Consider the following 27,318-nt stretch of genomic DNA (forward strand, 5'->3'; position numbering starts at 1 on the left):
AAATGGTAAGTATGACGTTAGCAGAATCACTACAAAATACACAATATATGCCATAAGTCGTGTATACTAATGAAATACGTTACAAATTACAATGTATTTTACAGTTTACAATTGTTATGACACTCTCTCCTTGATACCATCAGTTTAAGGCAACAAGAGGTTAAATATGTGTGACACTGCTGCAGGTCTGTCAGCGAATGTGTTACAAGTCTAAAAGGCATTAATCAGTCTGCTGTTTGGTAGATGCTGTCCCATTGCTCTAATTATAATCAAACAGTGATTGTTGGACCTTGGACTTGTGTTACTAGGCTGCATTTTGCTGCCTACTTTAATGAGGTCACAGTGCATTTATGTGCACAATAATGTCCCAGTATTAATGAAAACAAAAACATACAACCATGAAGTAAACATATTTTTCATGACTTTTTACTGCACAGTTCTGGAGAATGGCATGATGGTGTTTACTAAACATCATTAGGAACACTCTACAGCTGTATCTAATACTTTTATTAAATACATTTAAAACGTTTAATAACATTGATTAACCACATATAAAACCACGCAAATATTTATTTTTCATTTCTGTTTTACAGTTGCTGGTAAATTATTAGTAAATGCGGACTTTTAATTCACCCTTTTTGGCCGCTGTGAGCACCCATAGCGTGCTACTTGTGGTGGTGGTTTGAAAAAGTTTCCTCAGCTGACTTGACTGCAGTGACGGGACGAAGTCGGAATGAATCATGGCTGAAGAGGGAGAAAAAACCTGTTGTCGAAATGGTGAGGAGTGAACACACTGACCGTGCACACAGCTGTGTGTGTTTATTATTGTGTCACTTCGCTGGAAAGAACACGAAGCTAATGGTAGCATATTAGCTGCCCGTGAGCTCTTTACGTGGGTGTCAGGAGTAGCTAGCGATAAGATAACTGTTAATCCCTCTACTCAATGAAAGCTGCTGTTTTTATGCAGAATTTGGACACAGTGTTGAGATAAGACAACGTGTAATGTTCTATCTTAGTTTACTGCTTGCTGCTCTGTCCACTGGCTGGCTGCGAGTGTCTCCATTGGGGGGCAGTAACAGCCCTGCAGTCCGCTGTCAACTCTGCTCGTCAGTGTCCATTTGTGGGATAATGTGTCCAATATATTGGCAGTTTAATCATTCTATCGATGGTCTCTATCACATACATGGAGTATTTGTCTGTAGAGTTGGTTAACGTGATGTTTTCATGTCTCTGTTGTCCTCAGGTCCAGGCTGATGGAGGTGATGAGGGCTGTGTGTGACATTCGTGCTGCATGATGATGAAGACCATACATTAGGGAACTCACTCAGGTATATGATCATGAAAAAGTGAGTGTTTTCTGCTCCAAACCAGGCTCCACGGTCTGGTCACGGGTTTGACCTGCTTCCACCCATTCCTCCATCACGTGTGGTACGTTTGAAGTGCAAAGAGTATGACTAAAGCCTCCTTTGTGGCTTTTTGTAGTTGGGAGAGAGGTTTTCTTCTACACAGCTCATAGAGATCATCATGTCAATTTATGATAATCCGATCAAAAATGAGACGTGCTTATGTGACCCCTCTTTGTTTCCTGTGGTTCGGTGCTCTGTCCGTCTTGCCGGGTCAGCTGGGGTGAACAGATTGTGGAAACATTTTAATCACACCGACACCCCTCCACCCATTTTGAGCATAACAGTGATAATGATCACAAATCTCACTTTTTCCTGTTTTCTCAGTGAGGATGTGGAGTTTTGCGGCTACACCATCACCCATCCGTCTGAGAGCAAGATCAACTTTCGACACGAGGCTGGAGATTATACTTTAATACATTTGAACTGCTTTCTATTCACATTACAGTCAAGGTTTGTTTTTTTGTGTTCACTGTTAGGGTAAAGGGTCTCCAAGAAGATATCACTTCCTAAATTTCTGTATATTTATATCATGCTTCACTCGCTGCTAGTAAAACATGATGACAACATTTAAGCTCTGTGGAGCTGAACTAAACATCTTCCTGGAGACGATGATAGAAGTATAGTCATGCAAATTGTGGAAGCCTTTCACCCATGACGAGAGGAACTGCTTGCCTAAAACAGCTTCAAGCTAAATTTTAAAGCTAAATAAAGAGCCGTTGAGCAATTGTAGCTTTTATAATCTGATTAGTTGTTTCCATAATCAATAGATTTATCTACTAATACACTATTTGTTTGGCCTTCTTGATACATATAGAGAGAATTGAAGTCAAGCCCCTTTATCTTAGAAATCTAAGGGAAAATCAATCAGATGTCTCAAGAATTAGCCGTGGACTGACCTGTCCCTCTAGTGGCCTCGTCGAGAACTTTCTAGGAAAGATTAGGGCTCTTTGTTGTGGTCGACTTTGATGTCAGATGTCAAAAACTTTGTCTCATAATTTGGAACAACAAAAGCCAGAATGAAGTTGGCTTGTGACCCTTCGAAATACGTTTTTGAAGTCTGTGCTTTGGTCGGATGAGAAAAAACCAGAGTTGTTCAGTCACATGGATGTTGAGTTGTTTGATGAAGGAAGGGAGAGCTCCGCGCTCTGCAGTTAAACATTGAAGCTCAGGGCTGTGGGTCTGATTTTCTGATTCACTTTGCTTGGATGAATGGGGTCATGGAGCAGAAAGAAAGTGATGACATGAAGAAATCTGCTGTCAGTCTGGCTGTAGGTCAACATCGGGTCTTCACACCATCTGAGCTGGTCCAAAATGTTTCGAAAGAATAATGATCCTGGAGAGGCTCCCTCAAAGCCCACGTCTTAGTTCTGTCGAGAACCTATAGTGTGCAGACTCAATATGTGCACATGCTAACTGAGAATAATCAGGCTAAGATCCTTCGAGGCATGTGCATACCTATTGGACCTAAAGTAAGAGGATGCTGTCAGTCAACAGGGTCAAATCAATGAGCATTAAATGTGTGAAGGCTAATCGTTTTTGGTTGATGAACTTTTGTTCTTTTGTAATTATACTATAAACACGTCTGCTGACTTCAGTCACTTCCAATTAAAGGCCAAAGGTTTTGTTTGCTTTTATAAAGGCAGCCAATAACTTGGACGTTGTCTGTGTGTGAGACGGACTGAGTAGGAACATTTTCAGGCCGCGCTGCAAAGTAAACATGCTGATTGGAGTCTGGTGCATTCACTTTGTTCAGGATGGCCAGTGACGGACATTGAGTAACAGGCACACACTGAACCCGCCCACTTGTCTGGAGCTATAACAACATGCCTTGGAAAAAAGAAAAGAAAAGCCGCTTTTTGCCAACAAGTAACAACAGCCCCGCATCACATGCAAGGACTGATCCAGACGGAGAAAACAACTTGTTTTTGTTGTTGAGCTCATGGATGTTTCCTCGTGGCATCATCACAGCAAGACACATTTACCTTTCAGGCACCATAATAATAATAAAAATAGTTTCCTCCGTGCTTTTAGACATTTGGCTCTGCTTCTATATTTAATTTTGTCATTATTATTCCCCCCTGTGACCACAGAGAAAATTCAGATTGGAAATTGATGAAAAACAAAGAAGGGCAGGAGAGATTCTCTTCATTTGTTTGTAGGGTTGCATTTTTTTTGGTCAATCACTTAGATTAAGATAACATGATTATCTACACACTGAAATTTAAAACAGATTGCTTAGTTCAACTAAGATATACCCAGACATAATTATCTTATAATGATTAAAAAAACCTGAACTGTGTGTATTAACTTAGCAGCTCTATCTGTTACTTGGTGCTATTACATTGTGCTTATTAGTCACATTTCAGAGAACATAAAAATGTTATTTTTGGCAAGCAAACAAAATGTCCAATTGGATAATACGATGTATGCAAAATATAACTTTATTGGTTGGCTGAGGCCTCGAGGCAGTAACTGTAGCTGGACAGGAAAGCAGAGGTAATTGCAAATAAAGCATTTCCTCAGCATTTGCTGCCTTTAATATTAATATTATTATTAGGAAACCACTTATTATATATTATTGCACATATGGAATAAGGTCCAAAATCTTAAGACCTCTAGTGAAGATTTGTATTTTGTATTTTACACAGAATGCCTCATTACAGTTGATGATATCGGCGTCACAGGTTCGGTGAGGAGTGGAATCGATGGGTGTCAGACCCTCTGATGAGCCATATGAACCCAGCATGACAGGGTTCCACAGAGCGGCTTGTGATGTCAGTAATGTTTGGCTCTATAAGTCTGCATAAATTTGAGGTCAAGTGTAATAAAACCAGTAAGATAACTGGTGTGTGAGGCATTCATTGTTTTTGTATGTGCTGTTATCAGTTGTGGTTTTGATCGGTGGTATCTGCTGTCTGTTTCAGGGGGAGTTCCAGCCGCAGTCGTCCTGCGGAGAAACCTGAATGACCTCACTGATGTTTGTTGACATGTTCTTGATACTTTTCAGGTACGTCTGCATACGTCTGTTTTGTACATTAATTACTTGAATTATTATTTTGGCACTGGGCCGTGCTGTTGAGTGGAAAACTGATCTAAAAAGAAACGGAGAAATAAACTCAATAAGACTGCTGCAGATTTGCATTAAATCTCCCTCAGCACAGGAGGAACTTTGTCTGGATTAAAGTTTGGCCCAGATTATCTTATAATTATCTACAGGAGTTAAAAGATTCAGTCTGTAGCACCAATTGACAACACATAAAATTAGGAGTTAAACTTGAGATAATCACGATAATGAAAGAATGTGGAGCTAATTTCCAAGTTAACACTAGTTTAAATATTACTATTGATACTGTTATGTTGTTGCTGTATGTTCCCTCTTGACACTCTTAGCTATTTGCTTTCCTTTTTTTCCCCACTGCAAACTATTACAGCAAGATGTTGCGCTCCAATCTCCACCCTGGATGTGGTGCATTGCTTCCTGACTGCTCGTCCTTGCCAATACGCTGCAGCATGTGATGTGCCATTATTTTAAACATCTTGCAGCGCACGCATGTTTGACATTATAAAACAAAAAGTTTCTGCTTATGTGCCTTATGCAAGATGAATTTAGAAGCCCTGCAGTCTCAGACTGACATAAATCAGGCTCAGACAATACTTATTAGTCAGTTTCATTTAGTGTTGGTTTTGGTCTTCTTTGGCTTCGTTGACAATAAGAAAAATAAGTTCTCCTTTAATTATGTGCACCACTGTCCAACTCAAATTTGGCGTGTTTACAGGTAATTCACAGACTTGCCTTTTTTTCATGTTGACTTACCACCAAAATTGGGGAAATTGCTCTGCGGTGTGGCAGCCTGGTGCACTAAGTGGGCAGGATCATCAGCGATCCGACTGCATCAGCTGTCAGCAGCCTCTGCGCTGGTCTCTGGCCACCACACAGAGCTTCTGTTGCTCCACTGAGAAAGGCAAGAAAGAGACCCACACATGCAAAGGGCCGCAGGAAGAAACCCCAGGTTGTCTGTTTAGCCTTGGTCTGTTACTCCCATAGTGAAAAGCAGAGTCAGCTGGCGTTGATTACAGTGAATGTGAGGCTCTCCATACTCTCGAATCTCCAACTCTTGACTGCACGTTCTCTAATTTTCTTCCAGGCAAAACTTAATGAGTTCACAGACAGGAGCAGCCCATGAAATGAGCAACATCCACAAACACACTGTAAAAATGTGTTGCCGTTTCCCCCCCTTTTCCTTCACTGCTGAACATAGTTCACACGCACATTTGTACAGTTTTGTAGTATTATAGTTTGATTTATGTTGTATGATAAATGTGTTCTGTTGTTGGCAGGATAAGTGAAACAAATGTAAAACGTTAAACGTATCCAGCAGTAACTTCTGTTTTCCTTTTTTTGTGATAAGGCAGATTTCATGGAAAGATTTTGTAACAGTCAGTCAGTCAGCCTCAGAATTGCTGTTTTATTTATTATCACAACTCATATAACAGTATAACAGTGTTTTTACAGATATCTAAACCTAAATGACCAGCAACAGATGACCTTAGGAAGCCGTTTATGATGAGTGGAGAAGGAAGGACGACCTCGTTAGAGGAGGAATGTGGTGTGAGAGACTTCATACGAGGGAAGACAGCAGGGATGCCAGGGGAAAAAAGCTTTAAGGTACCTATTTGTGGTTAATGATATGCCTCTTGTCAGTCCCATGTGCATGCATGGCATGACTTCAGAAATTTGACAAAAATTCTAGACTTTATGTGAGTGGTAGTAGTGTTATATATTTGACTTACAATGATTAAGATGAAACAATTCTGACTATGACTGCAGCAGTTATGGGTTTTTCTGAGGATATAAAACCAATCTACCGACAAGTGAGGATCAACAGATAATCTGTGCAAAAACCTCTGGAAAGAGCCTGTTATTTCTTCCTGGGTATAACTCACCCATGCAGTTTATATCCTATTAAGAAGAAAAGTGAAAAGAAATCTGGATAGAGTACCATTAAAAACAAACAGGAAATATTTTTATGACAGATTTTCTATTCTTGAACAGCCACTCTGTAGCTTGAAACAAACATATGGTGAGTTTATTTCCATTTGTCTGTGTGCCAGTGCCTCACTGGTGACTTGTAGTATTACTTTATTTTTTTTAAATGAGCTACAGTGTATCAATAACTTGACTTGAATGAGCTTTTGAAATGCCATGGTGGGCTGCAGCTCTTTGTAATTCAACATGAAGGTGAAACCTTGCTGTCAGTTAAATCGAAGGATCTGTTTATAGCTGCATAATCCCTTTAAACTCCTATTCTGTGATGACTCGGGATCACACTGAAGACAGACATAAAAAAAAAGCCATTTTTAGCTTTAAAAATGATTCAATTCCAGCGTTCACAATGCCACACTGTGCACAGCAGGGACATTCTCACATGCACACAAGACTTCAAACAGTGTTTGTCCAGAAACCTGTGAATTTACAGCAGTGGTGGGACACAAAGCCCTGCTTCTCTGTGTGATTCTCACAGCAAACAGTAATTTTCAGTGTTGCACCACACTTGATGTGGGTTTGTCTCTTGTCACAAAACTCAAAATTTAGTAGCTCCAGCTCATACCAAATTTTATTTAAAACATGTTGTGATGACATTTGAAAGTGTTTACTTCAGCAGTTCCCATGGTTTAGTCCAAATGTCTTCATCGCAGCCCTCATAGAACAGGCAGCTTAAGTCATTTAAGTTCATGTAGTGCGTATTATATATTATATTAATACAGCTGTGTGTCTGTTTGACTCCAGGAGCTGTTTACTGACCTGATACACAGACACTGGTATTTAGAAGCAAACATCTATGAGTTAGTGTGCGACCGAACGAGGAACTAAAGCACACATAAAGTCCTGCTTCGAGGAAATGTTTTCCAAGAAATAGCGGTTCCACTCCTCCAGTTACACATGACGCTTGCATTTGACACCCTTAATGTCAAACTGTCCGAACCGATACTTCTAGGCCAGTCAGAGTAACAAAATTGGACATGTTTTCTTTTGACGAGCTCTATGAAATTCGATGTAAACCAAATGCGCTCTCTCTCCTCTGAAAAAACAAACTCAACATGTGTGTCTTGTGACATAATTTTTAGCCTCTGACCGATATCAGCAGTTCACTGCCGCTTCATGTCGCAGGAGAAGTCAACGAATCATGAATGAGGCAGCGTGCAGCATCGAGCGAATTGTCATGTCATGACAATTATCTCTCCTTTAAACACCAGAGACCATTGTTGACCCAAGGAACTGAAGGGAGCAGCACATTCCAATGTGCTTACGTGAGACAGAGGTGGAGACGGTAAACACACACAAATTCCTTGGGATTGACATCAGTGCGGTCTCAGAAAATGTCAGCCCATGAGGTTATGGTGGCAACATGAGGAGAAGGGTGTCTTTTCTTTAGAAGCCACTTTTTGAGGTTAAACCAGAAGTTAAACAGTGGAAGTTTAGACAGAAATCAGTCAGGTCCACAGGCAGGCTGATGATGGTCTGGTTTCTGGAACTGAAAGCTGGTGGACTACCTGGAAAAGGGTCACACTACTATCTCTGAAACAGCTCTAGGAGAAAATCAAGATTCACCGTGGGAAGCTGAGGAGAGCAGTGCTCCCACTAGTTTGTGTGATGACAGTGGGGACAGCTGCCATCCAGCAAGACTAGAAACTCTTTGTCCAACATCTAAGTGGACTAAATACTTAGGCGTTATGTAGTCGGGGACAATGATGAATACATGCACCAGGTTTTCTCCCATCTTTGGTCCCAATAGTCATACAACACAACACATCAGCACTGAAGCAATAAGAGTGAGTTATTACCATTATAGTGCTGGCATATTTACACTTCCATTTCATGCTGTTTTATTGCCCTCACTACTAAACTGAATGTTTAATATATCCCCTTGATCGATGTAAAGCAGTTAACCTGGGGCAGGAAATGACTCAGACTATACAGATGCTATAAAATAATATTTATTACTGCATTCTCTGAACACATAGTTTTACGGTATAAATGTAATTTTTTAAACACCAGGGCCAGTATTCACATTTAATTTGATCTTCAGGCTCAATTTACCGCTACATGGACGGCACTCGCACAGCTGCTCCAGTCCTGCAGCGCAGTCGCTTTTAGACAAAGCTAAGAGCAGAGTTAAGATGGCAATAATAGATATGATGAGCTTAATAGGCCACATACTGCATGATCAGATGATTTGCAGAGGGGGGGGGAAGCTGCAAAGGAATCCTTGTGTCCAAAATGTGAAGATATGAAAAAATAAATCCAGTTTTCAGTGTTAATAAACACATTGTCTGCTTGTCTCAGCACAAAGCATGCTTCATTATTAATTTGATTTTGAAACAGTGGGGAAAAAAATTATGGTAGAGTGCATTTTAATAGAAAGAATCGCACCTCTGAGGCCTTTTAGAACATAACTCAGAGGGTTTCCCTCTAGCTTCCCCCCTTGAGGTATTAAAGCTTCAACAGGTAGTACTGATCAGTGCTTATTATTACACAAAGCACAGGCTGGGTATAATCATAAGTCTGCAATCTACATGTCAATAATACTGTACATATATTTACAAGAGGCTTGAATACACATTCTCTATAAATGTATTTACCATAGTGGTCCTCTATGCGAGCCTCAGAGTAAGAACACGTTTATGCAGCGATGGTTTCATTTGAGCTTGTTGTTGTGTTTTTGGTATTACAGCCTGGACAGGTGCAGGCCTGTGACTTCATTCATCTGAGTCCTTCAGTCTGAAGTGAGTCCTGTAGAAGTGACTTCTACCTCGCTCCGTGCCTCAGATCTGACGGCAGGCATGTTGGCAGAGGCACCGCTGTTTCTCCGTGAATGGGAGCTTGAAGAGGTTTTGGTAGAAGAGCTGTGTTTGTGTGTCTGTGTCTGTGTGTGTTTAAGAAGAGCTCGTGTATTTCTGACTGGAGCGGGAGCTGGAGCGGTCCAATCCGTTCCCATGGCAGGAGCCCTTCCAGCGTCCTCCCGAGCCTCGTTCATCCAGGGGAGACGTTCTGTAGCACCAGCAGCACAGGCAGGACTACGGTGCAGTAACACACAGTTGTTAGCTTCTTGTTGTAACAATAACACATTTTGGTGCCAAAGTGCTCCATCTTACCTGGAAGCAGTTTTTAAACTTCTGGCTGACAAAGTAGAGGGCAATCGGGTTAATGCAGGAGTTTAGGGAGGCCATGTTGATCCCAATGTAATCCATCACTAAAAGGAAACTGGCAGGGAAAAGAGCAAAGTTTACATTGAATACTCCAGGAAGTCACAGAATGGAGAACAATAGGTTCTCATGACGTTTTCGATGTAACCGTGTCAACTGTGTGCGTGCCTACCTGAGCAGTTCACAGCGGTTGGGGTCATTCTGGTCGTAGATTGTTTTCTTCAGAATGCGGCTGAGATGAAGGGGCAGCCAGCAGAACGCAAAAATTAACACCAGACAGAACACTGTCTTCGCTACTTCCCTCCGCTGCATCAAACACACACACAGAAAAATATCGATAAGTGTTTCTGCATGTGCTACATGTTACCATGGTTGTTGGTGGGCACATTTGCGTGTTTATACCTGTTTCATGTGGTCGTTGAGGGCGATGCGCATGCCTTTTTTACGACTGAGCATCTCGCTGGACATGAGTGTGTAGAAGATTCCCGTGCAGGCCAGTGGAAAGCAGAAATAGAAGCCAAACAGCCACCAGTCTTTGACTTCCTGGTAGAACTGTGAAAAAAACAAAAAACATACATATTAATAGATGTTTCTTATAAGGAAAAATGAGAAATTTGGTGTAAATATTTTAAATCTAATCAATTCTTTGCTTGTTATGTTCCATTTGAGAAAATTACATTTCGGCTGATTTGATTCACCTAAGAGGCAGAACACTGCAGCTTTTTTGTTTTTACTTTATTCCCACTGTGTCCTGTGGCTCCTTCTGTCTAATGTGAAAAAAACACACATACTAAAAATGTCTTGCATGTGAATATTCTGCATGCACCTCATTATATTTCATTTTTGCAATCACTAATTTGGCAGAGGGGAGAAAAAAGCCTGATGCTGATTAAATAAACACTCTAATTGTGCTGTAGCTGCGATATGCTTTGAAGTGAACCTTTCAACCGTAGCCCTAACAGATAGATCTAAATCAACACGCAGGATAATTTTAACCACATGCCTTCAGGACAACGATCCCTATCACACATTTTGTACTGATACGCTCTGCCAAGTTAAAGCTAAATGTGATCACATTTCTATGAGGGATGTAAGGAGGAAGGAAGCATGCAGCTGCTCGAATTTGTGTTGTTTAAATCATTCGGTTTTTTTCATCCTCATCTTAAATTCAGATTGACCTTCATATCCAAAACGGAGCCAGCTTTTGGTAGTTAGCATATGGCACGACCATAGTACAGCCTGCACAGATTAATTCTGGTTTTGTGTTAAAATATGAATTAATACTACTTAAAGACACAATATGAAACTTTAGGCTCCCTCTTCTGGCCTTGAGAATAATTACACAAACTCTTTGATATGCATGTAAACTCACATTTAGATTATGAAGCAACCCACATGAAATAATCTGACACAGATGATGTTACAGATTTACAGAAGAACAATGTTTGCAAGATGGCTAACATGCTAGGTTTTGTTTTCACCCTTGTTGAAGAGTAAATGATGTAGCTATGAGAATAAAACAGACTGTTATTGGTGACACTGTGGGTTATCACAGATTGAAATTAAACATGCACTGATGGGATTAATCAGTACTGTGTCAACAACCACATGACACCTGCTGACTGCATACAAAAGAGGAAAGCAGCTGTTCTTTTACTGATGTATTCAGTGCTAGCACAGGTGGACATGCATACCTTCATGAAGCTGCCGGTCTGTTCTGGATGCAGCAGGCAGACGCGCAGCTTGTTGCCTCTGTATGGCATCTCCAACATGTCAAAAGCCAGGGCCTCTGGGACTGCCAGCACCACGGCAAGCAGCCAGATCAGTGTCACCTCCACTGCTTTCCACATTGGTATCCCCATCCCCTTCACCCTGCTCCATGAAGTCACTGCATGGTAGCTGTACAAACAGGATACATGTGGATTAGCTGCTTTCTTTACTGACCATTGCCTTTTGTGAATAGTAGCGTGCTCACCGGTCAATGCTGAGAGCACACAGGCTGAGGACGGTGATCCCCACCGAGGCTTTCTGAATGAATGGCATCAGCTTACAGACGTACACTCCAAAAGGCCAGTCTTCAGCTAGTAGCTGCAGAGAGGAATCACAGGGGGAGACGGAGCAAAGAGCTTCGCAAATGAGAGAAAGTTAAGAAGTGTCACCTATGTAAAGACACAGACAGGCTGTATCTTCTATCATTAGTCCAGCTGCTAATGCTACACCACCTCACCACTGAGGTTCTTCTTCCAGGGGGAACAGGTTCTGATCAGGGTCAGGGCGGTGTGTGTAACAACAAATCAGGTTTGATTTAGGAAAATTTCATCTGCTTAGACCAATTGAACAGTATTCTTTCCAAGGTCGTTCCAACCTTAAATCCGATTATCAACTTAAAATATATTTTGATACTCTCGGTGTAGTAACCTTATTACAGTTAGTGTTACCACATCAGGCTAAAATATGGGAAATTCAGAACCTTTAAGGAAAAGTAAACATCAATCAGGGTGACTGTTCCTCAGATTTTCCTGGAAAAAAAGTCAAAACAGCATTCCAGTATCATTCAATCATAGTGAATCCTATCAGATTTGGGTAATAAAACAAGTTTCATATTGTTTTCTGTTTTGGTTTTGGAACCTCTGACATGCACACGGTTATGGTTTCCCTGTGACTGACTGGCTACACTTACATCCAACCCCAATGGATATATCACCTTTACACACACAAGCCAAGAGATCATAAAAAACATTTCTCCAAAGATCTGAACACTTGAACGCTTGTTGGCTCGCGTCTGAGTGATCCTTTGTAGTGAAAGGTGTGGAAAAGCCTGCAGTGGTTTAAAAGGGAAATCAACAAAACCACATGAAAGACACTGCATGTACAGACAAACCGCAGCAATAAACTACTACACAACCCGCAGCTAACCACAGATTAGGGGGCATTGCAGCCAGTTCACAACAGAGGCGCTGCTTGTTTCTTACCTTGAACACATTGATGGGGATGGCGATGATAATATAAAGCAGGTCACCCAGTGCCAGGCTGCCAATCAGGACATTGGGTCCGTTCCTCATACACTTGTTCTTATATATGATCCTGAGCAGTGTGGAGTTGCCAATGATCCCCACCACAAAGATCAGGCAGGATATGATGGTGTTCACATATTTGAAGGCATGCTTGATCTCCGTGGGTTTTATGCACATAGGAGGGAAGGAGCTGCGTGGTCGTTCCGGAGGTGGTGGTGGTGGTGGGGGCAGCAGGAGCGAGGCATTGCTCTTGGAGGGCTCTAAGGTTTCATGGCCGCCCTGGGAATCGCGGACAAACCTCGAGGCAATGACCTCTGCGGCCATCAAGAGGCACAGCAGTGCAACGGCCCTCATCCTCAGCCTGCCACTGACACACACTCTGCAAACACACGCTGCAAGGTGCACTCACACACACACACACACACTTGCACATACACTGTGAGCCGTGCACTGCGCTTAGCAGTGTGGGACAGAGTCCAGCCCTGTTTGTCCTGCAGAAAAAAAAACAGATGAATCACCAAGTTAAACAAAAACGGAAAAAGTCTGTGCGGAAAAAAAGTGAAAACATGAACGAGAGGCGAGCAGAGCGGCTCTAGATATGGACTGATGATACCATAGTTAATATTAGATATTATAGATATATATAGATATAGATATTAACTTAATTATAGGCTAACAAAGAGCTCTGACTGGCTTTAACACATTATTCCCTCAGTTGGTGCTAAATAATATTAGCTAAGGAAAAAAAAAGAAACCAAGTAAGTTACTACAGTCTCACACAAACCCAAAGATCAGCCACCTGCCAATGCCGAGCTGTCTTCTGATCTCATCATTTTCAGCCAATTTAAAATTGATACAGAGACAGAGAGAGAATAGAAGAGAATCAGGAGTGACAAACACAAATGCAAAGTCTCTCATTTTCTAACCACAGCATTCATTTGCATGTGAACATGTATTCATCCATCCATCATCCGAACCCGCTTGGATGATGGATGATGCAGTGCAGGGTCACGGGGGCCTGGAGCCTATCCCAGCTTATCTAAGGGTGAGAGGCGGGGTAAAGGTCACCACTCCATCAATGGGCAACATACGCATACAAACAACCATTCACACTCACACCTACAGGCAATTTAGAGTGACTAATTGACCTAACAAGCAGGTCCTTAGAATGTGGATATTTCCAAACATGCAGGAGCAAAATATACATGTATGTCTGGCTGTAGTTTTTGTTACATGTTCAAGCACAACATTTTGGGGACGAGAGGCAACGCCACAGTCACAGGCTTTTGTCATCACTCTCCCTTTGTTCTGTTTATTTAAATTTTGACAGACCGCATTCAAAGTAAGGACCAAATGACTACATTTACATTTTACTACAAAAAATCTGTTAAAGAAATCACAGTTTTATGTTTAGTGGTGAAATAAAGAGGAAAAGCATCTACACACACCAATGGGCCAAAAGTGTGTCATCACTTGAGCCTTATCCCACACACTTTTTTTTTGTGTGAAAACAACTTGTGTAAATGTTGAAAGAAGGAACACAGTTTAGAATAAGATAGATTCAGACAGACAGGAGAGCCCCTGAATCAAAACAGGTTTCATAACACATTTCACTTCAAAATGATCTGCACACACATACAGAGATGTCATTCCAAGAGGGAGAATATGTTTATATAAAGATAAAAAAAATGTGAATATAACAACATAAATGAGATAACAATAGAAAACCGAGCGGGGGAAAATGTGACAGTGATATGTGAGATTAGAAGGGAACAGCGTGTGTGTGTGATCAAGAATCATGTGCACCCCGAAAATAGCCTGAGGCATCTCTTCAGATAAATGGGCTGATTGACGATGATGCCAATATCTGCAGAGATACACAATCTGTGCTGTCACACACACACACAGCAGACGTGCACCTCTGATGTGTTGTTAAGGCAACAGTTTGCACACAAACGCTTAGCTTTTACTGGACTAGAATTGAGCAGTATGGTCACATAAAACAGACAACTGGTATTCATAGATGCATTTGACTCCAACACAGTGGCTCGCTCTGTTCACACACACACACAGGCAGAAGATCACATGGATGGGCTCACACACTTATCACAAGAAATGAGTTTTGAGAAATCTGGCCATCATGTGAATGATGTTTTAATGTTGTATAACTTGGCAGCTCATTAGTCCACGTTAGAGCAGGACCTGTCTGATTTAACTGGAAAGCTGAGTTGTAATTGGGCTGATCCTCTTAATCTAATACATGTTACTTTAGAAACCATCTCCAGCCTTTAGCTCTGCTGGCTCCACATCTTAGAAAGACGGAGGTGGAAAGTTGGCGGAGACACAGTAGATGGGGCACTGTAGTGATAAGAAAACATGACTCTGTGTGTGTGTAGGGGAATGTGAGAGGAGAGGGAGTTTTTTTTAAATATAGAAAATCAGAAAGAAACAAACACCAACACTGAGGAAAGTGCTTGATCTGAGGCACTGTTTGGAGGAACAATAAGAGAATTCACATGATTTATGATGGATTACGTTTTGATACTGAGAAACATCAATAAATGTGTGTTACTTCCACACAGATGCAACTTCTATTTAATCGAAGAAATATAATAAAATGTAGTTCGGAGTAGAGATGCCCTGATCATTTTTGGCAGCTGCATGCACAAGGAGCAAAAGTTTTGGTCATTAAATAAAATACAAACACAAAATTAAAAAACAAACAAAATATCAAATTGTGAGGAGATTGTATAAAAACTTTCATGGAGTATGTTTCTCTCCATAACATTTTTTTTTTTTAAATCTGGGTTTAAAAAGGATCAAGTAAATAAAGAATAATTTGAGCTCCATTGCACCTTTCATCACATGTTATGGCTTCGTTTTTCGGTTCATTATCAAAGAATGAAAGATTTTGTTTTCTGCCAGTTCCCTGCAGTTTAGTGGTGAAAAGTTCATAAAACCTAGAAAGGCCCCGTGACACTGAACTCTGCCTCACTTTTCTGACTCAGAATGCGGGTTAGGCAGCATGTAGATTATCTATAACCTGCCAGATTTTACGCTCTTTTTACGAGATGCGCGGGGCCGGTGCGGAGCCGCGCACAGCTGCGGGTCGTGAGAGTGGGAGAAAAACTGGAAAAAGTTGGTGACTGCTGTGGATGTTTTTCTGTGTGTGTGTGTGTGTGTGTGTGTGTGTGTGTGTGAGTCATTGGCTCATTTACGTCCGCAAACCCGCACGAAAACGATGCTGTTATGGTTTGGGAGCATCCCAGAGGCACTGCCAGTCCAACAATGCACAAGTGGCGCTAAATACTAAACTGTGCGCAAAGAAACAGCACAAAAACAAAACAACGAGTAAAACTTGTTAAAGTAGTATAAATGTTTAGATAGATAGATAGATAGATAATTTATTTAAGGTCACTGACGTCATCATTGTGGCGGGACTTACCGGGCCGCGATGTGTTGATGTGGTTCCAATCAGTTATTCCAGCACAGTCCTCCGCTTGCTTTGACTAAAGTCTTTCAGTAAGTTCCAGGAGTAACCGTGTGTCTAGCTGTGCGTCAGGACCTCCTCTCCCTGCTCCGACTGCTCTCTGCACCACAGCATGACGACACAAGGCTTTTGTAGCCACAAGCCTGGAGGCTGCAGGAACAACCAATCACATCCCAGGCGACCATCCTCCCCCACTGTGCGCCCAGGATGCAGTTCAAATCAACTTTTTTTTTCCGTCCTTGAAGTTGCTTAAAGCACCAGTTTCAGATTCAGTTTCAGCTTTAGTTATCTTTTGTTTGATGACCCTTGGGCTTCCTCTTTCCTGGAAAGCAAGTGGACCCCCCCCCCATCACCACCACCACACACTCATTAGTGTTGCAACAATTCTTATATTTCACATGCACAAATCACCTTAATGACACAACAACTTTATGTTCTGATACACACAGCGACACCACAATATCCCACACACCACACCACCACTTAGGCAAACACACACACACACACACACACACACACACACATGCATACAAACAAAGGGGCTTTCTGTGAAGGCTGTTTAATGACGGCCATCCCCTGCTCTATTTTGGGAGGTGACTATTCCTGGTGCATCATTATTGTCATTAGTCTCACATTATGAAACCATTAACAGGCATTATCACCATTATGCACAGTAGGCTGCTTGCATCTGTGTGTGTGTGTGTGTGTGTGTGTGTGTCAGACAGAGGAGAGGACGTGCTGTTGTCCTTGATACTCTGTGGTGTACGTGGCCTTGGCAGACGGACACAGTTGGACCGTTAGTGTAAACCTTTTCCTTCTTCCTCCTCCTCTTCCAGGAAGCAACCAAACTTTGAACTGTTGCATTCATGGCAGCGCCTGAAAAGGCTCTTTTATACAGACTACTCCACTCTTTCATGTAGCCGATTGAGCTGATTCACTAAAAAAAAAATCATCAGGCTGTCTTCAGGCTGTCATGTCCTGACAAACGTTTCTTGGATAGGATGTTTCCTTCATCACCACATGGCTCCTGGGCACTTGTTAAGACTCGCACTTGTAAAGACTGTGTGTGTAACGCCCTTCCTGCCCCCCCCCCCCCCACGCCCTCCATGTTTTTCTAATTTTTCTGGGAATGATTTAAAAACATCTTACATTACTGGAACGTTTCAATCACTTCATTTCTTCCCAGTGATTTATCTTAATTTTTTTTTCTGGAAGGCACAGAGTTATAATTCATGCTTGTAATGTGACAAATCAGATTTCAACATTCCTTGAAACAAAGCACAAACGAATTGTACTTGTTTCTTGCATTAGACATTTTGAACTCTGTAAAAAAAAACATTTTTTTTTAAAACATTTTCACCACAAAATGAGAGAGATTTAACACCATTAGCTTTATTGTGATTTGAGGTCTTGACCCGAGTTTTAAATGGAAATCTGTTAGCTTGAACAATACTTGGTCACACTAGATAAGTTTTAACCACTGACCCAACTCCTTCCTTCAGCTTTTAGTCGAAAGACAGGAATTTATTTACACTGGGTCAATCTAAGCAAATATCATGAAATATAAAGAGACACATTTGCCAGAAACAATGTGGGGAGCCTGGCAGCCTCTCAGATCACACAGGGCTCTGTCTTTGTCTCTATTAAAATAATACACAACAAGGTATTTGGATGAGCTTGTATCATCTCCCTGCGTACACTGAGAGCTGTGTGGTATTTCTGTTTTGGATATTGGACAGCTGCATGTGAGGTGGTCCACTCAAAGGCTTATACATGGTGGCGACACTAGAGAAAGGGTGCTGCTTCATGGCTGAGAGCTGTGCTGCATGGGAGAGGGATCCTAGAAGATGACTGCATCTGAAAGGTTGGTCTGATGAGAAGCATGATGAGATGCAGCAAGGCTTGTGTTAGACATTACAAACAGATCACCTTAAAACACACAAATTCAGAACACTAAACATTTTCTTTGGCTGCAATCAAGGGAAGTCCCCGCCCCATTAACATGTAGGGATGCAGATGGGGATGTAAGCACATATGTTCCATTCTCAAGGACTGAAATATTGACCTTGTGTTATGTTTACGTACTGATGATGGACTGGACAGTACCTAACAGCAAAGACTCTCACAATGAACTGACATAAAACAAGCGCACTGTAATAAGGTCAATAACAAAACACTGCGTTTCAAGTTGGGCTGGTCCTGTTGGAGTAAAGTGGTCAATGCGCAGAATTTCCAGCAGGGGCAGTGACTCATTGTGTCAGGTTTGTGTGCAAATAGTGGAAACAGTTCAGTATTAAAATGTTTCAAAGTGTGTGCTCAGCTTTGGTCTGATTATCATGCCACTGACATGTGTTTTATAGAATCTGTGTCCAAACCCTTTCAATGGTGTAACCAGACTGATGAAATGTGTCGGTGAAGGAACTTCAAGAAACTGCGAGTGACGACTGATGTGGGTCAATGTAAGCGTGACATAAATCAGCAGAGACTGAGCACCACCGCAAACGACCACCAGCAGCAGCAAGTCAATGTTTCCAACTGACTATGAAGACAAGTGTACGGGTATGTTCTTTGTGGCTTGTAAATCTAAAACGTCTGTGCTTCTCTACTAAAAAACAGGAACTGCTGTATGAAGTTATTCAGGCAGTGGTCTCATGCAAAGCTTTGCACACAACAGCAACAGAAACACAGAGAGAACACAGAATAACAAGAGAAATGCAAAAACCACTTCATGTCCTGTGAATCCCCAAAACCAGCACCGCCCATCCTCACCTGCTGTGCACCCCCCTCCCCACCCCCCCAGCTCGGCCAACAATGCAACACACACATACACACACTTGCAGTTTTGCTGTCTGCTTTCTCTGTAGTTCTGTTGGACTGAAGCCCCGAGGTACTGGCACTGGTGTCAGAATCATGTTTGTATGTTTATCTTTGTCCCGTCTGGTCTAAATATCCTTGTCTAATATATCACCTCCCACAGGAGGGCCTGTAGGCTGGAAGTTGCCATATTTGAGCTCTGGAATTTTTGGAAAAATACACTCAACAAACCCAGCCAACCCGATGTTTTACTGTCAACGTCACTCCAATCCACAAGTCCTTCTTCAGCCATGACAACAGCCCGGCCAAGGACAGCTTCATTAGAAGACCGCATGTAGTTCTGCTGGTCAGGTTTTGACATGCGACACTGCCATCCTTCTGGATCAGGCAAGCTGTATATTTATGTTTATTGTATTTATTGTATTACTGTATGTTTATTCTTCAAAGGAGTGCACTTTAATTGGTGCTTCTCTACCACTGGTCTGAACAGAGATGCTCCCACATCCTCTCTTATTCATATTTAGAGAGAAAAACAGAGAAAAGGGTCTGGTTGGTAAATTAGGAGGTATTAAAAGTTCATCTGTCCCCCTGCTATTAATCTTGTTAATGTTGTTTTTGCTGTTTGTTTACAGAGAGGGGATGCAAAATGATGCCAAGGCTCCTGCTGAAGCTTCCACTTTCATCACAGTCGTAGCCAAATGTTTGGTTGATGCACTTCTCTCACAAACATCATTCTAGTTATTATTACAGGAACATAGTATAGTTCCAATGGAGCTCTGAGGCAGCATTGACATGAGAAAAAACTGTTTTTTCTTCAGTAATGCATTGCAGCATCTGGTCTTAAGCATGTTACAGTGTAAGTACAGAGTGAGAGTCCAAACAGCTGCTCGGATCATCGTTTGTTTAGAATAAGAAGATGTCAACATCTTTGGGAACAATTCATCATTGATGTTGATGAAGAGAAAACAAGGCCGATAATGCTTAGAGGGAGTTCACCGTTTGTGTTACTGACCCGTTTCAGGGTGAATGCTGGTGTCCTCATAAACCACAAACAACAACAGCTCAGTTTCACTGGAGAGAATACCGTGGTCAGACTATGTGCTCCAGGTTTGGAGTGCTGTCGCTCTGATTCAGAAAGTAAATAATTATTCCTAAGAGCTTTAGTAAGTGTTGTGAAGAGATGTCCCTTCTTTAGATCATCTGAAAGTGGGTCAAAACACTGAAAAAATGATTAAAAAGTAGTTTTTGCTGTGACGACCCTGGGCTGAATGTAACAGGGAAACTATTGAACCCTGCTGGATGATTTCTTTACCATGACATCCCTTCACGTCCATTAAGGCATCAGAAACCTTTTGAAACGCATCACTATTGCACCGTTGATTTGACACAGAGCTGCCAACCACTTAGAACACATGATCCAAGGTACAGATGGACTCCATCTCCATTTCCCTTCAGACAGACCCCCAGCTGTGGAGGAAAACAACTTTTGTTTTGGCTCGATGATCAAGCTTGAACAGTGCGCTCAAGTCCAGTTTGGACACTGATGAATGTTGAAGCCTATATAGGAATCCTGTCTGAGGATCTGTCCTTTTTCCCAGGATTGTCTAGATTCCAGTCCATTACAGAATGTGGGTGGATTGAAAAGGAAAGCACAACATGCCATGAAGCAGTCATTATAATGAATTTCACCATGACAGGCTAATTCAGGACTTCATCATCCTGAAGTTGTTTGATTTGTTGTAATGAATGGATGGCTGCATATTTTCCTGCTTATTATATGGTTACTTACTAAAGAAATCATGAATTTGACACAAAATATTGATTTGAAAAAAAAAAAATCTGGACTTCTTGATCAGATTTGATGATATTTCCTCACAACGATCAGAACAGTGTCCAACAGCAGCAGTCCGTTCTGCATAGCGGTGGTTTCTTCTTCAAAACTCATGGAGTCATAACTGACTCCACATGACATCAATCAATCATGAGATACATACTGCATACTATATGTATCAAAAGTTGCAGAAGAAGAAATAATTATTCCCAGTGCATCATGGGAGGTCGCCCGGCATAGCACCCGCTTCTAAACGAAGACCCGGTCTCTTCCCTACAGGCTGCAGCAGACTAATACAAGGCAAGATGAATGGACGGATCAGTTCGTCTTGCTGGATCTGATGCTGAGCCTTAAATTTGAAAATAAATGCAGGAGACTGACACGATTAAAGCGTAAGTGGAAGCAAAAGATAATCACAATCCTGCCAAAGAAAACACCATTAGCCCTCTAATCATTTTTCTCTTCTGCCTGGCAGCAGGTATAGGAGCTGATGTAGCCAAGTCTGTGACTGAGGTGGTTTCACTGCTTTGTTCTCCTCCTTTTAAATATTGTATAAGTCCAAGTGTGAAAATATTCACCAGCCCTGAGGAATTCTCTTAATGTTATGACCCAAACAGTACGTAATAATGTTTTTGAGCTTGCTGATGAATGATCAAATGCTCGATGCCAAATGTTTAACAGAAAACTACAGTTTGGATAATTGAGTGAGGTTGGAAATGATCTTCCATGTTGGTGTGGAGTTTAACCACATCTGGTAGCGATCCGTCCCAAAGCTCTGCATTATATTACTGTATAGAGATGCCTGTGTGTGTGTGTGTGTCAGCATGGTTGAATTTTGTTGGCTATGAAGAAAGGTGTTACCCTCACGGGGATAATGAGACACAGTGCTGAAAGAGGAAATTTTGATGTTTTGCACAGCTCCTCCCTGCTCTTTACACACAGGTCTGTTATCATTTCTAAAAAAAAAAAAAAAAAAAAATGTTGATCGATGCTGTGCTGCTGCAGACCGTGATGCAGAGTGACCTCACATTGTAGCGTGGTTTTCAATGTATCCCATTATAACACTTCATAACACCCTCCCCACTCTAACCCTACTCCCACCCGCCCTGACTGGCTCTACCCTGGGAACAGGAACAGTGACTTCCAGCTGACATCAACAACTGGGAAACCTGCTGCACACATCCGGTTTATTATTGGCCAAGAAAACTTTCGGTGTTAGCGTCGGGGCAAAGGGCCTATTTTCCTTGTTTAGCAACAATATAACAGCAAAAGACAGCTAGTGTCAAAGTCAGGATAGGTGGTTACTTCCTCTCTGCTGAGGCCGTGTGCAGGAAACTGCTGATACACAAAGACAGCAGCAGGGATGGATGCAGGGAGATAAATTCAAGGGCTTGAATGTGTTTCTTATCTTAAGTCAGAGGTCAATAGTTGCCGATGAAAAGGATGTAAAGGCGAAAAGGAATAAGGAAGAAAGAGATGTACTGAGATAAACAGTGTTCGGCTCTGGCTTCCAGCCCTTCTGAACTCAGAAAATATAACATGAGATCATTGGTTTGAAGTTGCTGCGGTCCTTGTCTGTCTTCTCCCAGCTGAACAGCCGGCTGCAGAGGGACCTGTCCTGTCATCCGTCTTCGTTCAGCCTCTGCTCTGATTCCTTCGTGGCTTTCAGGAGTTCTGGAAAATCTGACTTTCTGAAAATTGAAAAGCTATTTCTCATTTAAATCAAAACCCTTGCTTCAGGGCTAATGACTTTACCAAACAGAGCCATTACACTCAATGCTGACATGTTTTTGTGTTTTTGCCATCCAGTGTTTCACAAAGAATGTAGAGCCAACATCATCACAGCATCAATGCAAATAGTTCTAATAATGCATTGCACATGTACTTTTTCATGTGCAGAATTTAACCAGATTGAAATTAAGGATTAGGACAGTTCCAACTGTAATTACTGGCTGGAAACATGTGACCGCTGCGGTGTGTCGACAGATCGGGTGAAGTTTATTCATTTCAGCAGGTGGACAGGTGTGTGTGTGTGTGTGTGTGTGTGTATTAGTCAATACTGAAAAAAATATTCAGGGGCCTGAAAATGATGGGAGACACAGACAAATAGTCCTGAAAGTCACAGGACAGATAAATATTTGATGCTCGGTGAACTGTCTCTTTAAAGAGTTAGGGCCAGTAGTGATTAACACTCATTAACAGGTCACTGGTGTTCTTAACAGTAATAAGGAACTAATATATAACTCGTATGATCCTAACAGGAGCCCTGACTATGGAACAGAACTATCTTTCAGACAGCAGTATTGTAACAATAGTCATGTAGTCACATGGTTTTATTTACATGTTTTGTGCATTCATGGCTGCAGCATTACAGTACAGGCTTGTACTGTCAGAGAAGAAACAGCAGCTGGTAAACCAATAACAAATGTGCTGGTGGCTGCTGTCTGCACCCAGCTGAGTGACAAAGCTACAATAATACACATCCTTCATAACATGCACAACAGATGCATGTGTAGCTTATGAAAAAGAGCAACTGTAGCCTACTTTGTTAACAATTTTATTAAATCACAGTAATATCGCCGGTTGATGTATGTTGGGGATAACTGTGTTTTCTAGATTATATTAGAAGGAACTAAATCCTGCATTCCTGGAGACCAATAACAGATTTCTATTTTTATCCAGGTCTCTCATAATTGTGGCTTTCCAGGCTTCAAGGTCTGCACTTGTGGCTAAACAATTGGTGGTGGCGACTATTAGAAGCAATCCGATGGTTGAAGTTGTCAAGGACCTGTCCTTGTTTTATATTTGAATCCATTGTTGACCATTATTTAATCATAATCAGACATACAGTCACGTTACACCACAGTTGACTTGATGCAAGACCTTGTTTATATAGTGATACATTTATTTAAAGTAAAAGAAATTCTACTAATAAAAAAAAGACACTTTAAATCAAATCAGTAAGATCAAAGTTTTGTAGATAGGTGGAAACAACAATTAGTTTTAACACAAATCTTAAAATTTGTGTGTGTGTGTATGTTTTTTTATTTTTTTAAATTTTTTAACTGTAAGTGTGTGTGTGTGTATGTTTTTTTTATTTTTTTTATTTTTAACTTTAAGTGTGTGTGTGTGTGTGTGCGCCTCCTTCGCGATCATCTGGTCATCTGAGTGCACACATGGACCTTGTAGAGGACAGATGTTTTGCGCAAGGACATTTTCAAGTTGAAAGATGGTCCTTCTAATAAGGCCACCCCGGTCTGTGTGTATGTGTGTGGCCACCAGTGAGGAATGTGGGGTGTTTGTCCACCATTTTTCTGCTGTGTCTTTGAGTGTGCTTGTGTGTGCATGCAAATCTTCAGGTCCTTTTACGCAACAGAGGGGCTCACCATCTCTAATGAGGCCCTCATGCATTCCATTACCGACTGGCAGACAGTGTAATTGGGGACGCAAAGCTGCCAGTTGTGTTTTGGTCAGATAAGTGTGCATGTGGGGCAAAGACCTTTCACAGTGTATGGTTCCTTTATACTACACAAACAGAAAGGAGATAAGAGAAGGAGGCAGAAAAGGCATCAGTGGAGTGCGGCTCATTCTGAACCCAAGATTCTGACATGACAGCAGAACAGTGAAGCAGATTTTTGTTTGTTTTTGGAGCGAGTGTGTTGGCTTATTTGCATGTGTGTGTACTGTATGTGCAGGTATGCTTGCCTCTCAGCAGCTTGATGGGATTTCAACGTAACGAGGCCAGTAGAAATGAAACGCTGTCTGTTTTGAAATCTCTAACCTCATCGGCTGCCAGCACAACATCCCTTCAGAATTTATGTTCTCGCTACTCAAAATGGGTGTTGTGGTGGAGTTTTGGCAGTGGTTTACAAGCCCAGCTGGACATCTGCTTTACATTTTTCTCTCTTCCACTCCACTTACTGGAGGTCTGTAAAAGCAGCACAGAGCACCACCGACGTCATCCTCCATGGAAGAGAAGGACAAAATGTTATAGGACCAAATCACCTGCACGGATGTGGCCCCAAATGTAATTGTTTGTAATTCAGACAAAAAAAAAAAAAGCTGTCGTTTTATTTCCTGACACAGTCCTTTCTTGAATTCCTGTGTGACTTTTATAGGCAGAACTAACTTAAAAAATACGTCAATGTTGGATGAATTTCTGAAACAAGAGTAAGATGTTGTCAAGCGTTCAGACTTCTCGTCTCCATTCTTTGACAAATACTCGACATGAGTACATTTTTCATATGTTGCACAAACCTGTCAGAAAATGTTGTCCTGAAGTAAACCGCCAGAACAGAAATCAAGAATCGTCAAATGTCAGCATGACCCAAACAGCAGTGTTGTTCATTTTTGCGCTGCGTTACCAATCACAAGCCTACAGAGGGTGTAGCGTTAAATATTAACACTACGGCTTCCTGTAATTCAGGTAAATACTCATTAATCACTACTCATTTTTCAGACATAAAGGGCAGTGCAAGAAGCTGATTCACAAGATCTCTCTGTTTCAGTGTTGACTGTTTTTTTTTACGCAATTTCCCCATTGTGGGACTAATAAAGGAATGGAGGAGGAAATGAGTGCTGTATCAATAGGCTGCATTGATGAGGGCTCAGGGTGAGCGAGGGGCACATGAGGGATCATGCCAACATCATGATTTGGGCCCTCAAATCTACAGGAGTGGCTTCCTGTGCACTCGTTGGGGATAACAAGCAGTCCATTGTGCGCTCCTCAGTGTGTGTGTGTGTGTGTGTTTGTGATGGTGGACATGGAGGGTCAAAGACCTGATGAGGAGACTGTGACCAGGTGTCATGTGATGGGTGGAAGCAAACACAATGGGCACTTGAAAAAGAAAGTAAACAACACCCCAGTGGGTGTCTTTCTGCATCCAGCCCCACCGCAGTGACCCATCACCCACCCATCACCCACACCATTCCCACACACACACACAGAGTCCCACATCTCCACAGGCGCTCTGCACACACAGGAACCCCCCAACTAAAACCAACAATGTTTACATATCATTTAAATCCCAAAGGGCATACAAGTCTTCAAAGCATGGGATTAACCATATTTCTATTATTCATACATGCGAGGATCCCGTGTGCAAAGCGTGCAAACACTTGCATAACTTGAGTTTGAGTGCTACCAGCGAGCAAAGTTATACACAATACACACTTGATCTGCACCCAAAAGTCAGCTTGAGAGGGTGGGATTGTTCTGGTCTGCAAGGAATGCCAGCCAGTGTCACCACAACAGACATCTGTGGTAACATGAAATGTGACATGAAGGTTGTAAAACTGTTATGAGTTATAATGATATTGGAACTGACAGCACAGTCTATTTTCTGACTCAAAAAAAGGAGATGGAGAGAGAGAGAGAGAGAGAGAGAGAGAGAGGGTCAAATGAACAATAAACAACAAGATTCTTCTTATTTACCACTGGCCCTCATGAAGTTTAGGACCCTAAAACTCATCTTAAAACCCAGTTAGACCAGTTCTTTCAGGCAGCGGCCCCCAGACTTTGGAACGCCCTCTCCACTTCATTGATTCTTGTAAACAGACAGGTTTTACGGTGTGTTTTACTATTGTTATGTTTTGTTTCAAGTGTTCTTTTTGTTGTAGTGCACTTTGTGTAAAGCACCAGGTGATTTGTAGCTTTTTGGACCTGGAAAAAAAAGGTGATCAAGATGAGAAGGCTTTTCTCTCTTTTAAAGTCAGGCAGTAAAACGAGCGGGACACCAGTGTGCAATTCACCTGAGATAAAGAAGAACAATCCTCATGTGATTGTTAGTTTGTGTAGATTTATTTGAACATTGTCAATAATCTCTCCACTTCTTGTTGTTTTTCCTCCCCCTCTCCTTTCGGTGCACTGACAGGTTTTTGCTGTGATGCCTTCAGGAAACAGGCTTTAGGAGCCCCACATGTAAAACAAACAGAAAATAGTTGGGTTTAGTTCCAGACGCCATAAATCTTGTCTGCAGTAAACATGTGGTCACTTTAGCTCTTGCACCAGTGTCCTCTGGCAGCCGATGATGAATCTATTATGTTTCAAGCTTTTATGTGTATGTAATGATATTATGTTGTGTATGTTGTGGTTCCTTCCACGCTAAGTGATTTACCCCGAGGTCCTCGATAGGGGATCAGTAAATCATTATATGTTGATATTAATTGAATTGAAGCGTGCAGTAGTAGCTCGTTTTAGCCTTTTTCCAACTGGTTAACCTCACTATGGTGTAATAAAGGACCTGATCTTTATTTCAGAGTATTTACCCAATAATTTGTTTCCAAAAGTTCTTGTCAATACTGACAAAAGTTATAAGATACAGTTCATATTAATACTTTCAAACTGTCTCTTGATGCAGACCATATCTAAAGGATCGCTGTGCCTGTGTGGTGACTCTGAGAGGAGGTGAGGATTTAATGATATGTCATGGATTACTTTTTCTTTATCTACTAAAGCCCTCTAAATCCCTCTAACTATATAACAACTAAAGCTTAGATTTGGATGAAAAATAGATTGACAACTTGTGTTGTTGTTTTTTCAGCTTGATTTCCCAGCAT

At 41.6% G+C, this 27,318-nt stretch overlaps 1 protein-coding gene and 1 long non-coding RNA gene across 3 annotated transcripts; one reads left to right on the forward strand and one right to left on the reverse strand.

The window, feature by feature from the left end:
* Window positions 1-661: 661 nt before the first annotated feature.
* Window positions 662-6,229, forward strand: LOC114442749 (uncharacterized). Of its 2 annotated transcripts, XR_003671373.1 has the most exons (4): window positions 662-777; window positions 1,244-1,328; window positions 4,331-4,413; window positions 5,920-6,229. It is a non-coding gene; the product is annotated as an uncharacterized LOC114442749 (long non-coding RNA). The 2 variants fall into 2 exon arrangements; XR_003671374.1 differs by lacking the exons at window positions 4,331-4,413; window positions 5,920-6,229 and adding an exon at window positions 1,731-1,962.
* Window positions 6,230-8,384: 2,155 nt separating this feature from the next.
* On the reverse strand, window positions 8,385-16,267 carry LOC114442677 (endothelin receptor type B-like). The gene is made up of 8 exons (XM_028416446.1): window positions 16,071-16,267; window positions 12,584-13,116; window positions 11,587-11,699; window positions 11,306-11,510; window positions 10,014-10,163; window positions 9,784-9,917; window positions 9,561-9,669; window positions 8,385-9,482 (listed from the first exon to the last, which is right to left on the reverse strand). The coding sequence occupies exons 2-8, from the start codon at window positions 12,977-12,979 to the stop codon at window positions 9,342-9,344; spliced, it is 1,248 nt and encodes a 415-aa protein (XP_028272247.1). The 5' UTR covers window positions 12,980-13,116; window positions 16,071-16,267; the 3' UTR covers window positions 8,385-9,341.
* Window positions 16,268-27,318: the final 11,051 nt, after the last annotated feature.

The sequence above is a fragment of the Parambassis ranga genome, chromosome 10 (assembly GCF_900634625.1).
Source record: "Parambassis ranga chromosome 10, fParRan2.1, whole genome shotgun sequence".
Lineage (NCBI taxonomy): Eukaryota > Metazoa > Chordata > Actinopteri > Ambassidae > Parambassis > Parambassis ranga.

Bases quoted from the DNA above. Each gene is read 5' to 3' on its own strand.
- LOC114442677 (XM_028416446.1), bottom strand. From the start codon at position 12,979: ATGAGGGCCGTTGCACTGCTGTGCCTCTTGATGGCCGCAGAGGTCATT. The intron at 11,700-12,583 runs GTAAGAAACAAG...TCCTCTCTGCAG, and splicing joins TCCCCATCAATGTGTTCAAG to CTACTAGCTGAAGACTGGCC. The intron at 9,670-9,783 runs GTAGGCACGCAC...TTTCCCTGCCAG, and splicing joins AACCGCTGTGAACTGCTCAG to TTTCCTTTTAGTGATGGATT.